Source organism: Pteropus medius, unplaced genomic scaffold, assembly GCF_902729225.1.
Source record: "Pteropus medius unplaced genomic scaffold, Ma_sr-lr_union100, whole genome shotgun sequence".
NCBI lineage: Eukaryota > Metazoa > Chordata > Mammalia > Chiroptera > Pteropodidae > Pteropus > Pteropus medius.
In genome coordinates this window covers 13,841,280-13,864,619 of record NW_024356249.1, presented here as the reverse complement: position 1 = coordinate 13,864,619, position 23,340 = coordinate 13,841,280, and the positions used below count along the sequence as shown (strand labels likewise).

The following is a 23,340-nucleotide window of genomic DNA, read 5'->3' as shown; positions in this document are numbered from 1 at the left end:
CTCAATATAAATGAAAATTTTTGGTTCCTTGGAATATACCACTTTTATAAATATGGCTCATTTTTCCTTTCTCTGGCAGATTTGTACCACTAAGTGATCAAAACAGAAAACTTGTAGAGGCCATAAAACAAGGTAAATGAGTGTATTGCCCACACTGGGATAAACTGGAGATTCTATCTTGCCAAGACGGAGATTTGTTATCAGTTCATGTCTTTAATTTAGGTCACATTCTTGAGCTCCAGGAGTATGTGAAATATAAATATGCATTAGATGAAGCTGATGAAAAAGGATGGTTTCCATTGCATGAAGCTGTTGTTCAACCCTTTCAGCAAGTACTTGAAATTGTTCTGGATGGTAAGAGAGCTGAAACAAGAATGTAGAAGTGGGACGTGTTCTCAGTGAACATCAAAAGCAAAAGAAAGAAAGAGAGAGAGAGAGAGAGAGAGAGAATGAAAGTTTATTTGAAATTGAGAAAAGGCAATCCCTATGTTTTAAACTTAGTTTACAAAATTTGGCACATTTTTCGAGGTTAAAGTTCACCCTTTGCATCCTTCTAAGAATATAACACAGGTTGGCAGGAAGATGTGCTTATTACAGAAAAGTGATAAAAGTGTGTATATGTATCACATGTTAATTGATTTGATTATAAATCTTTTTGCTTTGGAAATTGGTTGTTAATTTTTCATGCTGAACTATGTCTTAAAAGCTTCCAAAAAGTTATTATATAGTACAAGTAGTACTTACTATATTTGTCCTTATAGTACATTAAATTTTTTATAATGTATGCATGAATAAATGTCATGATAATTTGACCCAGGGTTAAATATTAATAATAATTAATAATAATTTTCATGTTCTAAAACAGCATTTTTCACAGCTTGGCATCTTATAAAACACTTTGAGAGTGCCCTATCTTTCAACCTTTAGTGTTGCCTCTAATTCTATGTCCTAGAAGATGATGATAGATACTTGATAATTAACCACCCAGCCAGCTAGACAGCTCAATAGGCAAATAGACAGATATAGAAGGTGATATCAAATACAGTATTTCAAACACATTCCGACAGGATATATTCATTTAAACACATTCTCATTCCCACATTCTCAGACTTCATTTGGCAAAAACCAATTTTGAGTGCAGTTTAAAAAACAATATTAAAGATTGGGGAGCTGTTTTACAACTTATCCAGAAATGCGAATTTACAACCCATTTTTTAAAAAAAGAGCACCTTGAAACAGATGTTGGCTTTTCAGCGGTCAACTTTATTAGCAAGTCCATGTTCATCTATTTATACTGACCATCATTTGATAAACTTTACTCACATCTTCTTTTAGTCTTTCCTTTTTCATCGATTCACTTTGTTCAGTTTAATATGGATGATATTGCATTATTCTGATCTATGAGATATCCTTTAAGTAAAGATTTTTAACTTTACACAATACTTTCCCATCTCAGCATCCTATAAGACACTCTGGGAGTTCAAGACCGCTGATGGAGAAACGCCCTTGACTTTGGCAATCAAAGCTGGTCTGGTGGAAAATGTAAAAGCTTTACTAGAAAAAGGAGTATGGCCAAACACCAAAAATGACAAAGGAGAGACGCCCCTTCTGATTGGTAAATGACCTTTTTTCTAGAACCTTTATAGTTTGAGACAAATAAATATTTAATAAGTATTTATTGCACACCACTATGTATTGGTTAAAATTATGTGACCTCGTCTCCTTCCATTCCCTGAGTTCCTCCCTTAACCTTCATCTCACCTGTCCTATGATTTTGTTTTCTTATCCCACAAAGAGATCAAATGAGAAAGATCCTTCAGCACCAACTAAACAGGATGGATCTGACCTAGCAGTTTTATGACACCAGAAATGCCAGTTCTAAAGGAATATTCTCTAGATAGGGTCTAGCTGTACGGAGGGTTGCATGTGTGGTATGTGGCCAAAGGAAAGAGGCAGAAAGGGGAGTCCAAAGAGAGACACCAGGTTCACATCAGAACAATGAAACCAAACTAGAAAGAGGGGCAGCCAGCAGATTCCACGTACTCAGTTCCAGGACTGGGTACCTATAAAGGATTCACCACTATGACACAACGAAGAAATAATGATAGACAGACCTGAAAGTGTCATTTATCAGCTTCTTCTCAGTCTTGCATATCCTGATGTTGGTTGACCAATAAGAATAGCAGGTCTGTTTGTAGGAGCAGAGAGATGAGATTAACTACAAATGACAAGAGATAACATTTCCTTTCTCTCAGAGACATAGGGTTATGGAGTAAGAATTTGGGCTTTGGCACCAATAAATAAATCTGTGGATTTATTTTTTCTCAGTTTTATTGAGATATAATTGACATATAACATTGTATCAGTTTAGGGTACATGACATGATTTATATATGTATATATTGCAAAATGATCAACACAATAAGTTTAGTTAATTTACATCACCTCACAGCTACAAATTTTTTTCTTATGATAACTTTTAAGATCTATTTTCTTAGCAACTTTCAAACATACAGTACAGTATTGTTCTGTGGATTTAAATCCTAGCTATGTGATTACAATCATGGGCCTCAGTTTTCTCATGTGTAAAATGAAAATATACCACCTACAATGCAGAATTGTTATAAAATTAGATAAATTATAAATATATTAAACCCCTGCCACATGATAGATGCTCAGGAGAGGAGAACCATTATGAAATTGTGTGTGTGCGCACGCGTGTGTGTGTGTGTTTGTGTGTGTGTGTGTATTTGCGTGCGTGCCAGGAGGAGGAGGAGGAAATCTAAGATAATTTATCAGCAATCACAGAGAAAGAGAATAAAGCACTGTAGGCTGTGGTCAGAGCTAGTTAACACTGCCACGGCTCCTATCCACAGAGAAATCACTAATTTTTTTAAAAAAACAACCTGAATATTGTTAACAGAAAACTTAGTTAAGTCATGAACATTAGTAAAATATTTACATTCAACAACATTAATTCAACAATATCAATGCACCCAACATTTATTGAGAAGTCACATTAAGCCGGATACTGTGGGCAGCAGGGGAAGGATATCTAGGAGGACATTCTGCCCCTGGACATAACTTGTTAAATGAATAGTGTCACCACTGACTGGGGTCGTTCTGATCTGATTCTTTCTTGCTTACTCTTGTCCCATGTCAGAGCTTTCATCCTTCCCAAATTCAAATCAGACTGAACAACCAACCTAATCATTATAGTTAGGATACAGGCAAAGCTTCTATAACAAAACAACAACAACAACAAAAAGATACACAAAGCAAGCAAACAACAACAACTTCAAAAGAAAGAAGTTCATTTCTCTCTCACACAACGTTTCAGAGTGAGTGGCCCAGGGATGGCAGGGTGGCCTTGCCACTGTTACACAGAGCTTTCAGATGTCACCATTTGCCAGCCAGCAGGAAAGAGGAAAGAGGCAGCCTTGGAAAAGCTTCTCCACCCTTAAGAACATGGCCTGGATGTCCCACACAGCATTTCCGCTCATATACTATTAGCACAGATTGTGTCACGCAGCCACACTTAGGTACAGGGCAGTCTCTACCTAGATAGACTGTGACCAGCTAAAACTTGGGGCTTCTGTCGCTAAAAGGAAAAGGGGAAACATGAGTACAGAGGAACAGAGAGTTGTCTCTGCACACATGTTAACAAGCCTTATGTCATCATAACATGATGCTTTTCATAAATAAACCCGAGCTCTCTTCCTGAGCTGGCGCTGCAGGCACTGAATAGAATATTCTCCTATGGGTTGCTGCACCACTAGTAATGTGATCTATATTATTTTTGTAAAGGCATATACCATGGAGTGTCTGCAACAACATCCATGTATTTGTTGTTGTTGGTATAGACAGTCTTTGATTTCTTTAAAAAAAAGAAAGACACTTTTCCAGAGTTCAAATACTATCTCACTTTGCAAATATAGAATTAGTCTTTACTTGCTATTCTCAACCCACTTATTTCTTTAGAGACAAATAAGTCATGATTGTCACTCATCTGTTTTCTTTTTGCTTTATGTAAAAATGTTCTTTAATGCTTAATGCCCACAACAGAGCATTAAGCATTTCAAAGTTTCATTTGTTGGTTTCTCTTCCCTAGCAGTATCTGACATGAAAGGAAAGGGACTTGATCATTGAGTTGTCAGAATTGAAATATAATTAACATTTGGAAATAATATATTTAAAAAACCAAATGGTAATATCAGAGAAAAGACAGAAATCTCATGAAGGAAATATTCTGGAGGTGTTCACTTCTGTCTCCATCACCCACATTTCTGGAGATTAAGAATTTTGGGGGGGTTATCTTCTTCAAGACTTTCTTTGTGGAAACCATATCAAGTCTTTTTAGGTTCATAGGAGAATGGGTCATCCATGGAATTTTCTCAGTTTTCTTCCTGATTCTACGGGCTACTTTGAAATTTGCTATTCACTATCCATTAGCTTATAAAAGAGAGATAAGAGAAAAAAAAATGCTATTCTTTTTATTTTTCTGTGCAATGTCATTTTGAGTTTTCTTAACCCAGTCCCATCATCCTTGTCTTTTATCCTTGATGGCAAAAAAAAAAAAAAAAAAATCACACTTTTGATTTTTCAGGCCTCTCTTTCCTATCTCTTTCCCATCAACCTCTCTTTCCCATCAACCATCTGGCCCTCACTATGGTACTTTGATGTATTACAGCCATGTTGCACAGTTACTTGCTGAGTGGTCGATATCTGATTTGTGATGATCTGACGCTAAGAGTTTTTTACACTCAGACTCCCTCTCTGCCCACGCTCTATAGCTGGCATCACCTTTGTCCAGTCAGATAGCCATAAGATTGTCCTGGCCAGTGGGGCCCAAGGTACAGAAGAATCCAGTTAATTTTACTTCACACGTTTTCTTTCTCACAGATCGATATACATCCTCTTTACTCCATCTCCTCTTTCAATCTTCCAATCCTTGTCAAGATACCTCAGAAAACCCTTCTTTATTTGTATGTCATATGAGTCAGAAAATAATTCACTGCTGATAAGTAAATTACATGAGCAAAATACATACACCCAGAAAGAAAACAACAGAAATTTAAAATAAAGAGGAAAAGTGCCAGGAGACTACAAAGTCTTCAAAATTGCCTATAACCTATGCAAAGGTCTCTAATTCCCTAACTCAACTGAAACTTGGTTTTCTTTGAGCTTTGTTATTGAAGATTTTTCTCTCTATATATATTTCATAAAATATATAAATATTTCATAAGTTATTTAAACATTCATTTAAATAAATATTTCATATATTATTTTAACATATATTTCATAAATTATTTCATTTGTATTTTACTTAGTTATGTTACACAAGTACTGCATCTTATTAGTTTTCATTATGTCAGCCTTTTATTGGTTAAGAATGTCTTTGTGGGTTAGCTTGGGAGGGGCTCCCCACAATGTACATTAGTATTTTATGGGAAATAAAACATGTTATTAGTCCCACCAAAATTCAGGTAGCTTTAGTTTTTAAATTATTTTTAGTTGAATAGACCTATATATATGCTGTTATTTTCATGAAGACAGACTAATAATATCTCTAATCAATATGTTCTCTGAGTCAGACTAAAGGAAAACAGGTCATGAGGGAAGAGGTTCATTATTTTAATACATTTTTATCTAAGAAAAAAAATACAATAGGAGGAACAAGAAGATAAATAAGGACACACCCCTTAGTTCGTTTAAATTATTGATGTTTGCTCTGCAGTCACACCAGCCAGAATGAGGTAGTTCACAGTAATTAGAGCTGCCAGTGGCAGGTGGGTGATTCAGAGAAAGGCATTTGTCAACAGACTCTAATTTAGATAGTGAGTAGTAGAAAAACTGAAATCTCACTGCAATAATGGCTTGTCTGCCTCCAAATGTGGTAGGCAAACTTTGTTTTTCATTTATGGTTTTTGGAGCCCTCTCCTTTGCCTTGACTTCAGACGCTTTCTGCATTCTGCCTCCTGGTTGCCCAGGATGGTCTGTGTGGGCCCTCCTGCCTTTCTCAGAAAACACCCAGATTCTGAGTTTCTCTTCAAACAGAAGACAGTATAAGTTTCTCTAGACTGTAAATTCCATAGATGAGAATTATATCTATCTTTTTCCTGTTGTCCACAGTGCCTTTTATATAGCTCGTACATATTAATTGAATGACCGAATGAATGAATGACTATAACTATATTTATTTCCATTTGCAGAGAGTAGCATTCATCCTCCTCTGTTTCTTAATAAGATTTTACTTATTGATAAAAAAAAATGCATTATCATCTTTCAGAAATATTTATATATAAACTGGGACGATCTCTTAATAATCTAATGGGAGGAAACACTTTTAAAAGTGTAATTTCAATTATTAGAACCAAACAGAGGGAGAGAGAGAAATCTGAGTTAATACAACTCTGAAATTCTGAAATTGTAGTACATTAGCTGTCACATACTTCATCTGTTTAGAACTGGCCTACCTAGATTCAAATCATTTCTATTGCTACCCTCCCAATAAGAGCATGGGAAAGAGAAGTTCATACTGCTATTTTTGGTGGGAAAAAAAGCTCTTCTTTGAGGGAAAAAACTTGATAAACATTTACACATGTGGTCCTAGGACCCTAGAAGTGACGAACTGACGTTAATAATAATAGTTATCCTTTACTGAGCTCCTAGTATATACTAAGTATTTTATATATATAATTTAATTTGTACAACCCAACAGTGGATGTTTTCATTTTGCTAATGAAGAAATCAAAGTTTACCTAGATTATACACAACATCCTATCTTAGCGATGTGCACTATTTTCCCTGAAACTCTGAATCTTCTTAGGTCAGATTCTTAAAAAAAAAAAAAAAAAAAAAAAAAAAAGGAGTATCACCTTGCATGCTTACAGTCTACAATGGGAATTTGGATGTAAGAAATAAAAGGAGTATGAAAAATCCGATATTCTCTTATAGAAGAGAACAACTAACATCTCTTTTGATATTAAATTTAGTAACTCGTTTAATACCATCTAAGATATTTGAGTTAATATGCCTACTCTCGATTGTTCTTTTTAAAATCATCTTCAAGCTGTAAAAAAGGGCTCCTATGACATGGTGTCCACTTTGCTCAAATACAACACCAGCCTTGACCAGCCCTGCATCAAGCGATGGTCGGCAATGCATGAAGCAGCCAAGCAAGGCCGCAAAGATCTCATAGCTCTGCTACTGAAGCACGGCGGCAACGTCCACCTGAGAGACGGCTTTGGCGTCACACCGTTAGGTGTTGCTGCTGAGTATGGTCACTGCGATGTGCTGGAACACCTCATCCACAAAGGTACGTGAAAAGGAACTGCACAGTCCTGACTTTTCTCCTGCCTCTCGGATTTCCTCCTCTTCATTCCTCTCTGGCTCCTCTTCCTCTCCTGAGTGTGACTGGGCTTCAGGCTTTGGTACCAGGCCTTTGATAACCTCCTCGGTAGCCACCTAGGCCACAACTCAGTCAAACCCTGCACCCGATGACATACCTGCACATCTACGTGCCCAGCCCTGATTTCTCTTTCTAGAGACAGCCCAATTTTCACATAGACAGCTGGCTCACCAGGGTCTCATACTCATCTTCAAAACTAAATTCCTCTTCTTTTACTCTTTTGATTTAATAATTTCTCTGAACCAAGACTGAAAGTTTAGATTTATCTCTAATTCTTCTGTCACCTTCTTCTCCAAATTCAGCCAGTTGCCGAGTGCTGCGCTCTCTCACCTTTTCTCACCTGTTCTCACCTTGGCAGTCCCTCTGGTTTGCATCCTGGGCAGCCCTCTCACATCTTCCCTGGGCCAATGCAGTCGATTCTTACTGTTCTCCAGGTTTCTAGTCTCCCCATCAGAGGACGTATACTACATAGTGAACTCATCTCCCCTTTCTGAAGGATAACTATAACACTGTAAACTATTCAAAAAATTCTCAGTGCCTCCCCACCGCCCACTGAATCATGCAAAGGTCCCCACTGCATCATCCTGAATGTTTTACCAAGTGTATCCCTCACTACTCCCAACTTGTATCCCGCACTCCAGAAAAATTAGATGAGCAGTATCCCAAACATACCTTATACTCCCACTGTCTGGGTCTGGGTCAGGTCTTTGCCCTCATTTAGAATTCCATTCAACCTAATTCAAAGTCAATTTCTTGAGACACTTTCTCCCCAAAGCTTTCTCTAATTCTGCCCAATGGATTGCGATGTCACCCCTCCTTTGAAATTTCCAAATACTTTATACAACTACAAAACCAGGAATTAAAGGACCGAATTCTGAAACTGGTTTCTGCCACCTACTCATTGTCTGACGACCCTAGTCTGGTTACTTAAACATCTGGTCCTCAGTTTCCTCATCTGTAAATAAAAGCTAGAACCACATGACACCCAAGCATCCTCTATGGGGAAAAGATTAACATTTTCGAGGCCCCCAAAGTACAACCTGAAATGAAAGAGTTACGAAATGAAAGAGTTAACTGTTGTCTTAAAACTTAAAAGTGTAACTATTCATTTTCCTGGGAGCATTTGTCCGTCATGGTAATTGACTTGCTGATTTCACAGATGTTCTCGTGATGTAAAGATCTTCTAATAAAATGAAATATGCTGCATAATTGTTTATTAAAATAGTGAAAACATATTCTTAATTCTATGCTTTTAATTTTAAGTCCTAATCAAAAAAGAAAACAAGGGGTTATTCTTATGGAGACTATCTTGACAGTTCATCCAGTTATCACTATGCCACGTGTTTAATACTGCCAGGTGGTGATGTGTTTGCTTTGGCGGATGATGGGGCATCGGTGTTGTTTGAGGCAGCAGGAGGGGGCAATCCTGACTGCATTTCCCTCCTGCTGGAATATGGAGGAAGCGGAAATGTACCTAACAGAGCAGGGCATCTTCCTATACATCGAGCTGCCTACGAGGGACATTATCTGTGAGTAGTAAATCATGGGATGATCACTTTAAGTTGAAAAATACAAAATTGTATATACGGTATAATCATGTCTCTCTATATAATAACCCCCCAAATCCAAAAAGAAATAGGCAAAATGCTTACAAGCTTTTTTTTTGAATATTTGTTTGATGTCCCCTTCTTTTTTATATTCTTGTACTTTATAAAGTTTCCACATCGAATGTATATTACATTTATAATGAAAAGAGTTTTTATTTTAGGAGGAAGTTATATGTGAAGCCACCCACATGTGCCTTTCTGTTTAAAAAAATATATTTAACAAAAGGCTACAGAGTTTCAAAAAATTTTGCCTGTGGCAAAGAATTAAAATTTGTAAAAATACTATCAATATTATTCCACTTATTTACCAATATGTATGGATATTATAGTATGATGTCAAATATATTATTGAATAGAAAAGTTTGATTATAAGTTTAGATATCTTTATTCCAAAAAAGAAATGGTTGGATAGATTTCTAAATCACAAAATATGCTACAATTGACACATCAATAGAAGTCTATAATCACTATATTAAACTATCCTCATGAGAGGATGGTTTTAGGCAATTAAATATTTTTTATAAGTTCAAAAACTTTGAAACGGTTAGACTTTATTACTTTCAGTGGCCACATTGACTAAGTGGCCGATGACACATAATTGACGCTAAGTGACATGTTGTTAAAGTTTACCTGGACTTATTCCCAGTATCATAAATTCACACATGGTAGCTCTGAATTAGGCACAAGAGATCAAGTTATCCTTGCTGGTGGCTCTCATCATGTCTAGTTGTTAGTCAAGTGTGAAATTTGCAACTATCACAGGTTCTTAGAAACATAAGCTGTGGTTAGTTATCTCAATTGGTATAATGCGAGGCTGCTAAAATCATAGACTCTTCTTGTGGCTAATAATTCAATTTCAAGTTATACTGAAGAGGACAGGACACATGTGGCCAATATTAAAGCATAGATCGCTCAGGAAGCAGCGAAAGAGGAGTGATGAATGAGAACTCGAGAAGCCTAAATTCTAGTTCTTGCTCCACATCTGCATGACTTTGGACAAGTCATTTCCCTTCTGCAGACTTCATATTGCTCTTTTGTTAAATGAAGGGGTTGGACTAAGTGATGTGCAAGGTCACTTCCAGCCCTAACTTCCTGTAATTTCATGATTCTAATGGTCAAGATTATGAAGCATTCCTCTATGGCATCAGATGGACTTTTCTTTTATATTTGTCATTAAGTAGCATTGGTTACTGATAACTATTACATTGTTCAGAGAAGAACTGGAAGATTGGGAGGATTCCTGATGGATCACAATTCTAGAGCAAACATATAAGATCCAGCATGATCCCCAGGAATATTTAGAATGGGAAGCCAAATTAAAACTAAACTAAACGATACTAAACTAAATAGTAGTAAGTCAATGGACAAAGGTTAAATGTCTTTGTATAATGTTATCTAGCAAAAATAAAGGAAAGTAAATAAACAGCATTCATTTGTCTAGTGAGGAAGTTCATTTATTTCATTTCTTGATTTTCTTCATGCAATGTGTGTTTTTATTTATTTATTTTAGTGCACTGAAATATCTCATCCCAGTAACATCCAAAAATGCAATCCGGAAAAGCGGGCTAACACCACTTCACTCAGCAGCAGATGGACAAAATGTACAGTGCCTAGAACTGCTCATTGAAAATGGTTTTGACGTCAATACTCCGCTTGCTGACCACATTTCTGAGAGCTATGACGACGAGAGAAAGACTGCGCTATATTTTGCTGTTTCTAATAACGATATCCATTGTACAGAAGTCCTTCTGAATGCAGGCGCAAACCCAAACTTAGATCCCCTCAACTGTCTGCTTGTGGCTGTGAGGGCCAATAATCATGAAATCGTCCGGCTGCTTCTCTCCCACGGGGCAAATGTCAATTGTTATTTTATGCGTGTAAATGACACTCGTTTCCCTAGTGCCATTCAGTACGCCCTGAACGACGAGGTGATGCTGAGGCTGCTGCTGAACAATGGCTATCAAGTGGAGATGTGCTTCGATTGCATGCATGGGGACATCTTTGGAAATTCATTTGTGTGGTCAGAGATAGAGGAAGAAGTGCTGCCGGGATGGACATCTTGTGTGATAAAAGATAGCCCGGTGAGTTACGTCCTTTCGTCCTGCGCATTGGGTCATCCTCCTTAACTTCTGCTCAGAGATGTAACGGGATAAGAAAAATCAACTCTAAGTTTTATATTATTCTCCTTCTTGAATCTTTGTTGCCAATAATATGGGCATATAAACATAAAACTAGGCCAAAAAAGGATGGTGTTTATTTTTCTTTAATGGCAAACCGAATATAGAAGAATGCGAAAATGTTTGCAGTTAATAACATGCTTATTCAGTGGTATATTTGGGCTAGAAGCACGGAAAGGAGAATCATGAAAAGAAGCATGATTCTTTCACACTGTTGACTACAATTTTATTATTATTATTATTTATTAATTTATGGTGACATTGGTTAACGAAATCCAGTAAGTTTCATCTGTATATTTTAACAATAAGGCATATATATATCTTTACACTATGTGTTCACTTCCCATAGTTAGATTTTTTCCCGTCACCATGTATTTTACCCCCTTCACCCCATCTACCTGCCTCTTCCCCCTTCCTGCTACCCTCTGGTAACCATTAGTCTAGAGTCCATGTCCATGAGTCTCTGTTGGTTTGTCCTTTTCATTTGTTGCCTTTAGGTTTATATCCCACATGTAAGTGATATCGTGTGATTTTCAACTTTTTCTGTCTGGCTTATTTCGCTTAGCATGATGACTACAACTATATTAGAGCCATGCTTGCAGCTCCAGAGCTCATAGCTTCACCGAAACAAGCTAACTACTTTTTTGTTGTTGTTCATTACAAGAAGAGATCTTTTATTTCTTGTCAAAAGACAAAGATAGTAATTTTCATAACAAAATTAAGTGTTTATGTACATGGTATATTTAAAGTACTGCTAAATTAAATTGTATCCATTCTCTCAGTTCTGTGAGTTTATTACAGTTCCCTGGATGAAACACTTGGTAGGAAGCGTTATCCGTATATTACTGGATTACATGGATTATATCCCTCTGTGCGCTAAACTGAAGTCTGCACTGGAAGTACAGAGAGAATGGCCAGAAATCCGTCAAATACTAGGTAAAAACAAAAATTTTGCCTACAAAATTTTTTATGAAGAATGTCTATAGGGGAAGTGTCTTCATGTCATCCTTGATACTTTTTCAGTGTTCCTTTATTTTCAGAATTATCTTTTGTTAAAAATCATCCTTAACACTTTCTCTGATGTAAGATACTAACTACTTTCTTGCTTTTTTTTTTGATAATTTCCAACTCGTTAATATATATGGGTAATATTATAACTATATTAACATCTGAATAGAACTCATTATTTTAAAGTTTAATTCTATAATATCATAAAGTATGTAGACCATAGTCTCCACATAGGCAAGGTTTTATTTTGTTTACTTTTGTAATCTCAAGGCTTACCGTAATGTGTAGTAAGTGGTAAATAATAAATACCGAATAAATGAATGAATGGAATGAATTAGGATTATCTTTTTTGATATGCTCTCTCTCGTTTTTCTTGACAAATTCTTACCATCAAAAGTTTGTATTACAGACAGGATATTTTGTGTTCTACAGGCTGATGTTTGGTTATAAACATAAAAGTGAATCATATTACAAAAGTTTCAATAAACTGAATCTAAAATTACTCCAAATACGAATAGGAACTAGAAAAAAATCATAGATTGAAGAGGCTTTCTCTTTCAAAATATAAATTTAGAAAAATGAATTTGCAAAACCTACTTGGACATCAATTTTATGGAACCTAAAGAAGCATCATAGGACTTTACATTACATTTAAATATCCTGGCACTCTTAATATACCTAAATCATAATTGAATGAGATAGCAAAAGCTCAACAGCCTATTCTTTGAGATCAGGCAAATTTTATGCAAATTAGGTAGATTACATTTTATGGCCAGAAGATGAAACCGAAATGTTGAGCTGTTTCACATACCAAATTTGTTAGGTATAAAGTTCTATAAAAAGAAATGAGTGATATAGTGGTTTTCATTTAAGCATTTAGTTTTAATCAGAGTTTCATACATTAGATTAATTCATCTGAATTTGGACTATTCTGACCATGGTAACAAGAGATGTAGGTTGGTGGGAAGGAGGAAGACTGATTGGCTAGAAAGAGGGATAGTTCAACCCAATGCAGATTTGGAGATAAGCTTGAATTTTCCTCAAATGGCTGTTCTCCTGGAATGGGTTCTATAATAGAAGAGACTTCATGACAACTAAAACAGGAATCTTAGAGAACTTGATGAATAACATAGTATCGTGAGCTTAGAAATTGACCTCTGGAGTCAGACAGACCTGAGATGGAATGGAATTTTGGCCTTGCCTAGGAGTTGGATTGCTGGGTTATATAGTACATGTCTCATTCAGGGCTGATATTTTCATGTAAAAAAGCAACAATTTATTATGTCATTTTTGTTTTATTGAGGAGAGGGGAAATTTTATTTCCTGACAAAAAAACCAAGATAGTCTTGCTAGCTGTGTGACTTTGAGAAAATTCCTTACCCTTTTTATGCCCAGGTTTTCCCAATGCAGAATAGGGCTCAGACCCGTAGTTACTTCATATGTCATTGTGGGAATTTAAAGAGGTGATACATGTAAGGTGCTTAGCATACTACCTAGAACATTAAAAACACCTAATAAATTTAGCTATTTTAAAAAACTAAAATATTAGTGTTTTCATATCGTTTTTATTACATGATAATTTTATAAGAAGTATGAAATGTACATATAAAGTATGTCATGAAATCCTCACAACTTGTAGAGTTGTGTGTTATCATGCTAATTTTTGTAAATAAAAACTATGAAAAGGAGAATTATAAAACAGTGTGAACTCCATGAATTCATGAAACTGGCCTATCAGGCCTCCCTTTCTGAACTGAAGCTCACATTGAGAGTGAAATCAAAATTAAGCAGGCCAGAGACAAGGGAGAGTCCACGTAAAAGTGGAGCTGGCAAATGAAACCAGGGTCCCTCAGGGAGCCAGCCACCTTATTTTGGATCATTGTGAGAAGACCACAGAATAGGAAGCTCTGTAAACTTAGAAGAGTTATCTTGAACCTCACTTCCTGCTAGAAATTCAGGAAAACTAAATTAATATAAAAATGAACAACAGAAAAGTATCAGTCAAATCCCATCTAAATTTATTATAAGAAAAAATAGAAATAAGCATATCAAATTAAAAAATATATTGTTAATACGATAGTGTAGAGATAGCACACTGAAATGATGAAGCTTGAAAGAAGTGATTACTATAGAAGTTGGAATAGTAGTTCCTTATGCGGGGGAAGAAATGAAGCTTGAGATGGATTGTACAGAGAATTCTGGGGTAGCTGGGAAAGATGTGAAAGGTGTTCACCTAATAATCACTAATAACCTAAGAAACTATACATTTGTGTAGTTGCTCTATTTATATTTTATTATATAATAAAAATATTAAAACATTTTAGAGATAATAAGGGCAAAAGACCGAAAACTGACATAAATTTATTTCCCAAAGTTATAGGCATAGAAAATAACAAAGCAAGGATTTGAACCCTTGTCTATCTCACGTCAAAACAAAGGCTCTTTCTCCAATATCACTCTGCTTCCTGTCATAGGGCAGATTTTGATACTAATTGATAATTAATTGCCCATGTGTTTGCACTACAAAAGAATGACCAATTTTTATGACTTTAGAAAGGCAATCCAAGAACGAAAGGAGGAAGATTTTTGTTGTTTCAGTCATACGTTGTTTGAACTGGTGTGTCAATTGATTGCTATGAGTGTGGTTAACCACCGGATGTCAGGATTCTTCCAGGTATATGTAAGGCAGTATCTTTGTTAGGGAAGAAAATCAAATGCTATTTTTTTTTTTTTAAAGATGGGTTTGTTCTGCCTCTTTTGGTAACAATATTTTGCCTTGATAATTTTTGAAAACCATTGTTTTCATATTGTAAAAAAGACTATTTGAATGTTTATAATCTCAAATGAAACAGAAATGTGATTTTTTTTATTACTGAATTGAGTGATAGTTCACATTATAGAATGGTTACAAGATACCACCAACCACTTTTCTAATACTTTCCATAAATTAATTTGTTTGATCTTCAAGCAACCGTAAGAGGTAGGTCTCATTCTTATTCACATTTCACAGGTGAGAATACTGAGCTCACAGAGGTTAAGTAATTCGTTCAAGGTTACACAAATGCTAAGTGGCAGAGACAGGATTTTAATCCAAGCTGACCAAGTCCAGAGCTTACCGCTGAGCCTGTGTGCTACGTTACACTTTCGCTAACTTACATTCCTGAGATAATGCATCGGAACTATAACTGTAATATAGATAAAGCGAGGGTTGAAAATAGACTAAATCAGATATTTAAGTAAGCTTTAAAGATTTGGGGGAAAATATAAACTGTTTAGGTATCAGACACTGAAATAAACCTAAGAATGAATAATGGACATATGGAAACATTTGCATCAGATGTTTCCTGGATAATTATTCATCAGAAAGATTGGTAGACTAGAGAGAAAGTGAAGAAATATGTCTCTGTGATACTCCATTCTAAAAAATAGGTAGAAGGAGATGTGAGTACTTACTTTCTTAAATCAAGGGAATGCATTCATTTAATATATCCTAGATGAACACCCCCGATGAGCCAGACTATCTTCCAACACAGAGACAGACTAAATGTCTACCTTCCTGGAGCTTCCATTCTAGAAGAATGGTCTGGAAGGCTTAATTACAATTGGAATTTGAATTTCACCAGTTGCTAATGTGTGAATACCTATTTTTCAGAAAGACACTATTAATGTGATTCTAAACAGTCTGTATCTTACAGGTCAATCCACTAATGTTGTTTTATTTTTTGCTTGCTTTTCCCATTCATCTTAGAAAATCCTTGCTCATTAAAGCATTTGTGTCGGTTAAAAATTCGAAGACTTATGGGACTCCAGCGACTCTGCCAGCCAGCCTCAGTGGAGAAGCTTCCTCTACCACCATCTATTCAAAGATATATATTATTTAAAGAGTACGATCTCTATGGACAAGAGCTAAAATTGCCATAATTTAAAGATAATATTTAAAAACGTCATTTTAAAATGTTTTTAAATGGGATTCCCTCAGAGAATTTCTTGAAATTATTTTACATCCTTAAGTGTATTTATATCTATTGACAATTTTATAACGAGATCCTGTATTCTTATGGGAACACCACATTTTACATCTTTAAAGACCTTTACATTGTGATTTTTAAAGTTTAAGTATAGTTAGTATACATTATTATATTATTTGTATTAGTTTCAGGTGTACAATAGAGTGACTCGACGTTTTTATGCCTTATGATGCAATCACTCCACTAATTCTAGTAACCTTCTGTCACTGTGCAAACTTATCACAACATTATTAACTATATTTCCCTTCACCCTTTCCACCCATCACCCCCATAACTATCTGTTTACACTGTAATTTTTTCAAGCAAGTCAGTACTTTGTATTTGCATTTCTGTTGATTATCTTCACTTGCAACAAGTCTTCAAACTCCCTATCAAGTGGTTCCTACAATATCTATGAACGAGTCTCTCCTATCTTAATAAAACAAAGAACCACTTTCTCAAACCCACATTTTAGCCAATTGCTGGCCTGTTCTTCCTTTCTTTCACGGCCACACTGGATGAAAGAGGTCCTTCCTGCCTGCAGATTCACACACTATAATCTGCTCCCTCTTTGGAAAGCTCTTCCCTTGCTTTTCATGGCACCTTGCTCTCTGAGCTCTCCTCCCACCTCCAGACTGCTCTGTCTCTGGCTTCTTTCTGCATTTCCAATCTCCTACCAGCCCTAGTAATAAGTCTTAAGCCCTATCCTCTTCTTATGCTATGTTCTCTGGGAAATCTCATCCATGTCCATGGTTTCAATTACTTTCTATATGCTATTGACTACAAAATTTATATTCGAATTCTCTCATGTGCTTGAGACCTGTGTAGACAATTGGCCTAATGCACATTCAAACACAAAGACAGCTCAAATTCAGCATGTCCCAAATGAACTCGCTGTCACCCTCCACGGAAAGCCTCCTCCTCTTACATTCTCTGGCTCAATAGTTAGCACAATTTCCAATTCAGTTTCCCAAATCAAAAGCCTGGACATCAGCCTTGACCATCCCATTTTCCTTACCCGTTATAACAGGTCACCAAATCCTGGTAAGTTTATCTCTTGAAGTCATCTTCTATTCAGTCTCACTATTTTGGCCCTAATTCCAGCTATTCTCCTTTTTCTGTAGTACCACCTAATTGTCCTCCCTTCCTAATGCCTTGCCCCATCCAACATGTATTCTACACACAACATCCCAGAGTGATCTTTTACAAGTATAAGTACAGCTTCACTCCCCCACTTAAAATCAGTCTCATTGCTCTTTGAAGAAAGTCCAAAATTCTCCCATGACCCTTCATGATCTCACTCCCTGCCTTGCTCCTTAACCTAATCTCTTGAGATCTCCCTCATCCCTCTGCTTTAACCATACTAAACACCTTTTAGAAGTATATTCTTTGATCAGTGATTCCCAGACTTATATAAAATCTATAGACCAGTAGTTTTTATTTTACTAATTTTAAAATAGGGTCATTTATTGAAATATATATATACATATATATATCATTGACTATCACCATCATTTCATAAATGAAGGCCATTTTAATGCCAGAAAATAAGGCGGCCTTAAACTCAATTATCAAAATTGAATGACTTCAGCTTTGAAAAGGCTTACCACACTGCTCTTATTTCCCCATTGATGGGTGAAAATTTCATTCTGGCCCAACAAGTATCTGAAGTTCTTTGTTTGGGGACCACTGCTAGGATAGACCATGCTCTCTTATACTTTGGGGTCTTTGCATTTTCTTCTCCCTCTGCTTGGAATCCTCTTCCATCTCTTTCTTTCCCACTTCACCCCTTTATCCTACAGATCGCAGCATGGATGTTGCTTCCTCTAGGATGGGAGGCCTCAGCATAGCACTTGTGTTGTATTATAGATGCTTATGTTCTCGTCTATCTGCTCCACAAGACTGTAAGCTCTGTGAGGGCAGGGTCTATGTCTGCTTTGTTTTCTAATGTTTTCTTAGGGTCAAATACATTCCCTAGAGCAAAGAGAGAGTTCAAAAATTACTTGTTGAATATATTGAATGAGTGAATGTTATACAAGACCCAGACAAAAATAACCAGTGACCTCATGGTAAAATGATAGTTTTGAATCTCTGGATGGGTTATGTAATCCTAATAATGTAATTATTTAGATTTATTTTTCTTAGATTTTAATTTGTTTTTCTTACATTTATTTTTATCTTAAGAGTTCCTGTATTCTTTTGATAGTAATACCTCACTGGTTTGTGAATTTTTTCCAATTGTATTTAGCTTTAGTTATCTTTGAGAGATAAATACGTATAAAAAAAAAACCTGTACAATTAAAACCATCGTTTTAACCCCTTGTATTCCCTAAAGGATATATTTTTATATAAATTAAACTGCAATGTATAGGCTTATGTATAGGATTTCATGATTCCTCTGTTGCTTTCTTTCTTGTGGCCAAAATGCATTGTTACCAGTAAATAGTACATTAAATACATACAAAATGACAATGAGGATGTAAGTTTGCCATATGACACTTCAGATATTGACTAAAGCATTGACATTTTCTTTAACGTACTTTTGCGTAAGTACATTCAAAATACTTTAGATAGTAAATAAATTCTAGTATACTAAAACTTTGACATTGTGTTTAATGCATTTCATGTAAACATATTTAAGAAATACTCAAATGTAAAGGTATGAATTCACTGTACATGCTATAGGTTTTTAAAATGGTTCTCTTAGTATTATAAAGCAGAAGAAAAATGTATTCTATGAAGCTGAGGCAATCACTGTATCCAAAACAAATTCCATATTTTTCTTATACATTTGGAAATTTCCTAGCAATGTTATTGTTTTTGAATGGGCTGGATGGAAGGGGGATTCATTTCTACCTAATTAGGACTCTTCTTCTCCTATAACATGTCACTTTATCTGGGAGAGAGCAACAGCTGTTCTTCCCCAGTGCGCCTTTGGAGAGGCCAAACATTCTGCAGTGGTGCCTGTTTAACCACTGTGGAATCAACATGATAGAGTTTTGATGACATTTTCCCATGCTGCCAAGATGTCATAGCTGTTTTGGTCACCGGGAGTCTATTTTGCATTGTACACAGAGACTGGATGGAAAGAAGCCGATCTGACCTCTCATTTGAGTGTGTTTTGTTTAGTTTTTCATTTGTTCAGTATTTCCATTTCTGACTTAAAATAATTTCATAAGCACATTGAAACCAAGTGCCTCCTGAAAAACACAGTTTGATCATTTTAGTTAGTCACAGGACATGGTTCCGGGCAATCGGATGACAGTACAAAAGATGTGAAAACAATTTTATGAATGTTGTGCAACAAAAATTTATCCATAATACAGGCTTTTGAAAAATCAGTACACGTGGGTTAGACAGCATGGAAACTAAAAAAAGATGGAGTGTTTTGTGAGAGAACACATTTAGACCTTAAGGTTGACCTTTCACCAGACATTCCTATTCAAATTTTGGTTTCAAGTCACATTACTCTTATGAATATTGTCACCTTCCAAATCAGAAATTATTCAGGATATATAAAAACTCCATTTCAAGATATTTATGAGACACAATGAAATACTACATGCATATATACATACTTACATACACAGTACATATGTGTGGCATATAATACACATACATGCATACATGCATCGTAGTGTGGCATATTGGCAGTGCAATATAATGCAGTAAGAACATATTCTTCATAGACCTGACTTTGAACCAGGTTCCACCAATTATTAGCCACTTAAATTTGAGAAAGACATGAGATAAATGTATAAACATGTTATCTAACTTAGAGTAAGTACATGTGAAACTCAAGCTCTCATTATTATTACACAGTGACAGTGCTGGTGCCAGTGTTGCAAAAGTCAAGAACCTTGGTCTCATGGTCTGCAGATTGTCATGCTTAGATGTGAAAACATGAAAAAAAGTGTTAGAGACGTAGATGGTATCTCACTATCATCTATACATACCTTGAGAAAATTCACAGAATGAAACCAGCGGAGAATTGTAACCTATAGCACGCAACCTATCACATTCGCTGGTCGAAAGGGGAAGAAAGGGCTTCTCTGGGGAGAAGATGTGTAGAAGGAACAGACTTATTTGACCTTAGTGGCCTGTGTTTTGTAACCTCAGGGAATGCTAGAGATGTCTGGGGATTTGCTGTTTTTGGAAGGAGACAGCCTAGTAATTTGAATCTGGGCACTGGGAGCTCTTGAGTTCTAATGTTGAGTTGGCCAGCAATTCCACCAGAAGCACTTGATGTGTACTAACCTTCTGTGCCTCAGATTCCAGTACACCGGGAACAGCCGTTTCTCTTGCCTTGCAATTCTTCCATCCCAGATCTCTCAATGAGATTTAGAATAAAACTTCTTGGAAGCAGCCCATAGTGTAGGGTAAGGTGAAAGGTGTGGAGGGCACTAAATGTGATACTTACCTTGGTATTAAGATTCCAGTATTGGGTTCTTTCTATATGAAGCAAAGTCTGCACTGGCTTTTCAAAGAAGCTTTTTCTTTTTTTTTTTTTTTTTTTAATGCTTCGTGGAAGTCAGATAATCAGACATGACATTCAGGGGTCAACAATCCATGTTTATGAATTCTAACTATCCCTAAAGATCTAATTATCCCAATTGGTTTAAAACTGTCAATAAAGTGACAACTTTAATTACCTTTGACTGGACAATGGTTAATATTTGCATAAGCTTGACTCCTTGACAGCCCCTCTACCTGAGCTCAACTCTGCCCCACAACCTTTCATTGAGGGGTCTGCCCTTCACGATCGCCTGGGGTACCCAAGAGGCTAAAGTGAATCTCTGGCTTGGAAGATGCCCTGATTGAATCTGAACTTCAACTTTACTGAGTCTGACTTCTTACAGTGATTCTAAGATATCTGAAGACCCTTTCTTCAACAGAAAACAAAGCCTTTTATTTGACAATTCAAAGTAAGGTTTAGAATGCAAGTAAATTTAAGAATGGTAGAATGATATTAAAGCCTTTCTAAATAGCAAACTTTAGTAAGAAAAAAATGGTGAGAACCTCAAGTTTACAGAAAAAAAAAGGTAGATATTTCCCATAGCTCAAAAGCTTGATTATTTGTTCTATGAGTGTGGAAAGAATCTTAAGAAATATTTAGTTTACTTTAATGCATTCTGGAAAGACTACTTCAATAACACTGCCTTTCATTTGTCTTGTGTTTTACAGTTCACAAGGCATTCCACGTAATACATCATTTCATTTGATTCTTATAACTACTCTAGGAGCAAGACAGGGAAGGGGTTAATTACGTCTACTCTGTAAATAAGGAAATCAATCTTACAGTTAACTAAGCTAGGACTCAACCTGGGGCTCTCAATTCCAAATCTCAGACTTTTCCACCCCAACATTTTTCATTCAGATTAGGAAGGCATTATTCATAATAGCCAAAAAGTGGAAATAGTCCAAATGTCTATCAAACGATGACTGGATAAACACATTATGGCATATCTATATGATGGAATAGTATTCAGCGATATGCTACAACATGGATAAACCTCAAAACCTTCAGATTAAGTGAAAGAAGCCAGACACAAAAGAACACTATGATTCCATTTATATAAAATGTCCAGATGAAGCAAATATATAAAGACAGGAAACAGATAAGTGGTTGTCTGGGTCTAGGGGGTGGGAACAAAGGTTGATGGCAAATGAACACGGAATTTTGAGGGTACTGGAAACATTCTAAAATTGGATTACGGTCGCACAACTTGGTAAATTTACTGAAAAATATCTTTTAACTTTATACGTTTTATGGTATATAAATTACATCTGAATAATTTTGGGTACGTTTTATGGTATATAAATTACATCTGAATAAATCTCTTTAAAAAAAAGAAATATGTCTCTCTTCATGGACAGTTGATGCCATGTTTACACCCTCGCTAAGACAGCCCAACTAAACAATGGAACCATCTGTCTCAGAAGAAAGCGCTTGGTTGTGTTGCTAACAGCACATGATTTATTGGTTTTGCTCTGCTGATAAGACCACTAAAAGCAGATGATGAGACAGCATTCAAGGGCGGCACAATCTTTGTTGCTTTTGCAAGTCTTACTGGCCTTCAACCCAGACAAAATCAGCCTGCTCTGCCAACCTCTGACATTTTTATGCTGTCTATAATATGACTTTCCCATATTATTATTATTTATAACCACACAAAAACATACAGATTGAATGCAAAATATGAAGGTTTCTTGTTCTATTAAGGGCATGAATTGGCAAAGAATCATGTTACCAGTGGCACGGGCCTTTTTTAACACCCTTGACAACCAGCTCTGATTCCCTGGGTGCAGAAGAAAGAAAAACAAGAAGTTGGGGGCGGGGGTGTGGGGCTGCAATCAGAAATGAGTGCCAAGGAAAAATCAGAGAAAGTGAGTGTTCAAAAGGCTACGGGTTTCAAGAACACAGGGCAACCATAGAAGCAAAGGTCAGTGAGGAACTACGAGTCTGAGAGAAAAGACAGGGCCTTCAAATTTCAGGATGAATCTGCCAGTGGAAAAGCTCAGTAACCAGATCCCAGCTCTCCGGCACTGTCTGTCCCATGATTGGGCACACAGAGTCCCTATATTCCTGTGCTTTGACACCGAATTTACCCTTCTAGCCCCTCTTCACAACAAGATCTCTGCTTTTCTGCCCTGTGTGCTCCCTCTCCCCTGAAGGACTTGGAGTTTTCTATCATGACAGTTGTCTTGAACCTGAAGAGGAAAACTTCCTGGGGTAAAGATCCATGTTTTAGTTGCTCCCCCTCCACAACATTCTTCCTTGTACCACAGTGAGCTAATCGATCCAAAACTGTGATATCAACACTCGGGGTTACAAGGAAACCAGTTGCAGAAATGAATGAACGCCTCAGATCTTCCATACACCCTAAGTAATATTTCCTCCTTAGAACTTCAGATGATATATATCAAATCTGCTCCCTGTTTCTTAAGTAGAATTTCACATTGATGATCAGCAGCATACGGTGAAAGATCTGATTGGTGAAATTCAGCTATTCTTTCCTTGCTTTTGAATTTTTTCCAGAAATCATGTTTTTTTCATCTTTATAGTTCTATAAGTATCAGTTTATCTTTTTATTCATTTGCATGGGACTAATTTTTATATGTTTTAATTAG

At 36.2% G+C, this 23,340-nt stretch overlaps 1 protein-coding gene across 1 annotated transcript in view; it reads left to right on the top strand.

Moving 5' to 3' along the window:
• The window catches only part of ASB15 (ankyrin repeat and SOCS box containing 15), a 49,563-nt gene extending 31,896 nt beyond the window's left edge, over window positions 1-17,667 (top strand). Inside the window, exons 5-12 of the mRNA XM_039861064.1 lie at window positions 80-132; window positions 223-354; window positions 1,457-1,615; window positions 7,072-7,317; window positions 8,768-8,939; window positions 10,528-11,098; window positions 11,977-12,130; window positions 15,951-17,667. Coding sequence (XP_039716998.1) covers window positions 80-132; window positions 223-354; window positions 1,457-1,615; window positions 7,072-7,317; window positions 8,768-8,939; window positions 10,528-11,098; window positions 11,977-12,130; window positions 15,951-16,123 — 1,660 coding nt within the window. The 3' untranslated portion in view covers window positions 16,124-17,667. The remainder of the gene's footprint in view (window positions 1-79; window positions 133-222; window positions 355-1,456; window positions 1,616-7,071; window positions 7,318-8,767; window positions 8,940-10,527; window positions 11,099-11,976; window positions 12,131-15,950) is intronic.
• The last annotated feature ends 5,673 nt before the right edge of the window (window positions 17,668-23,340 follow it).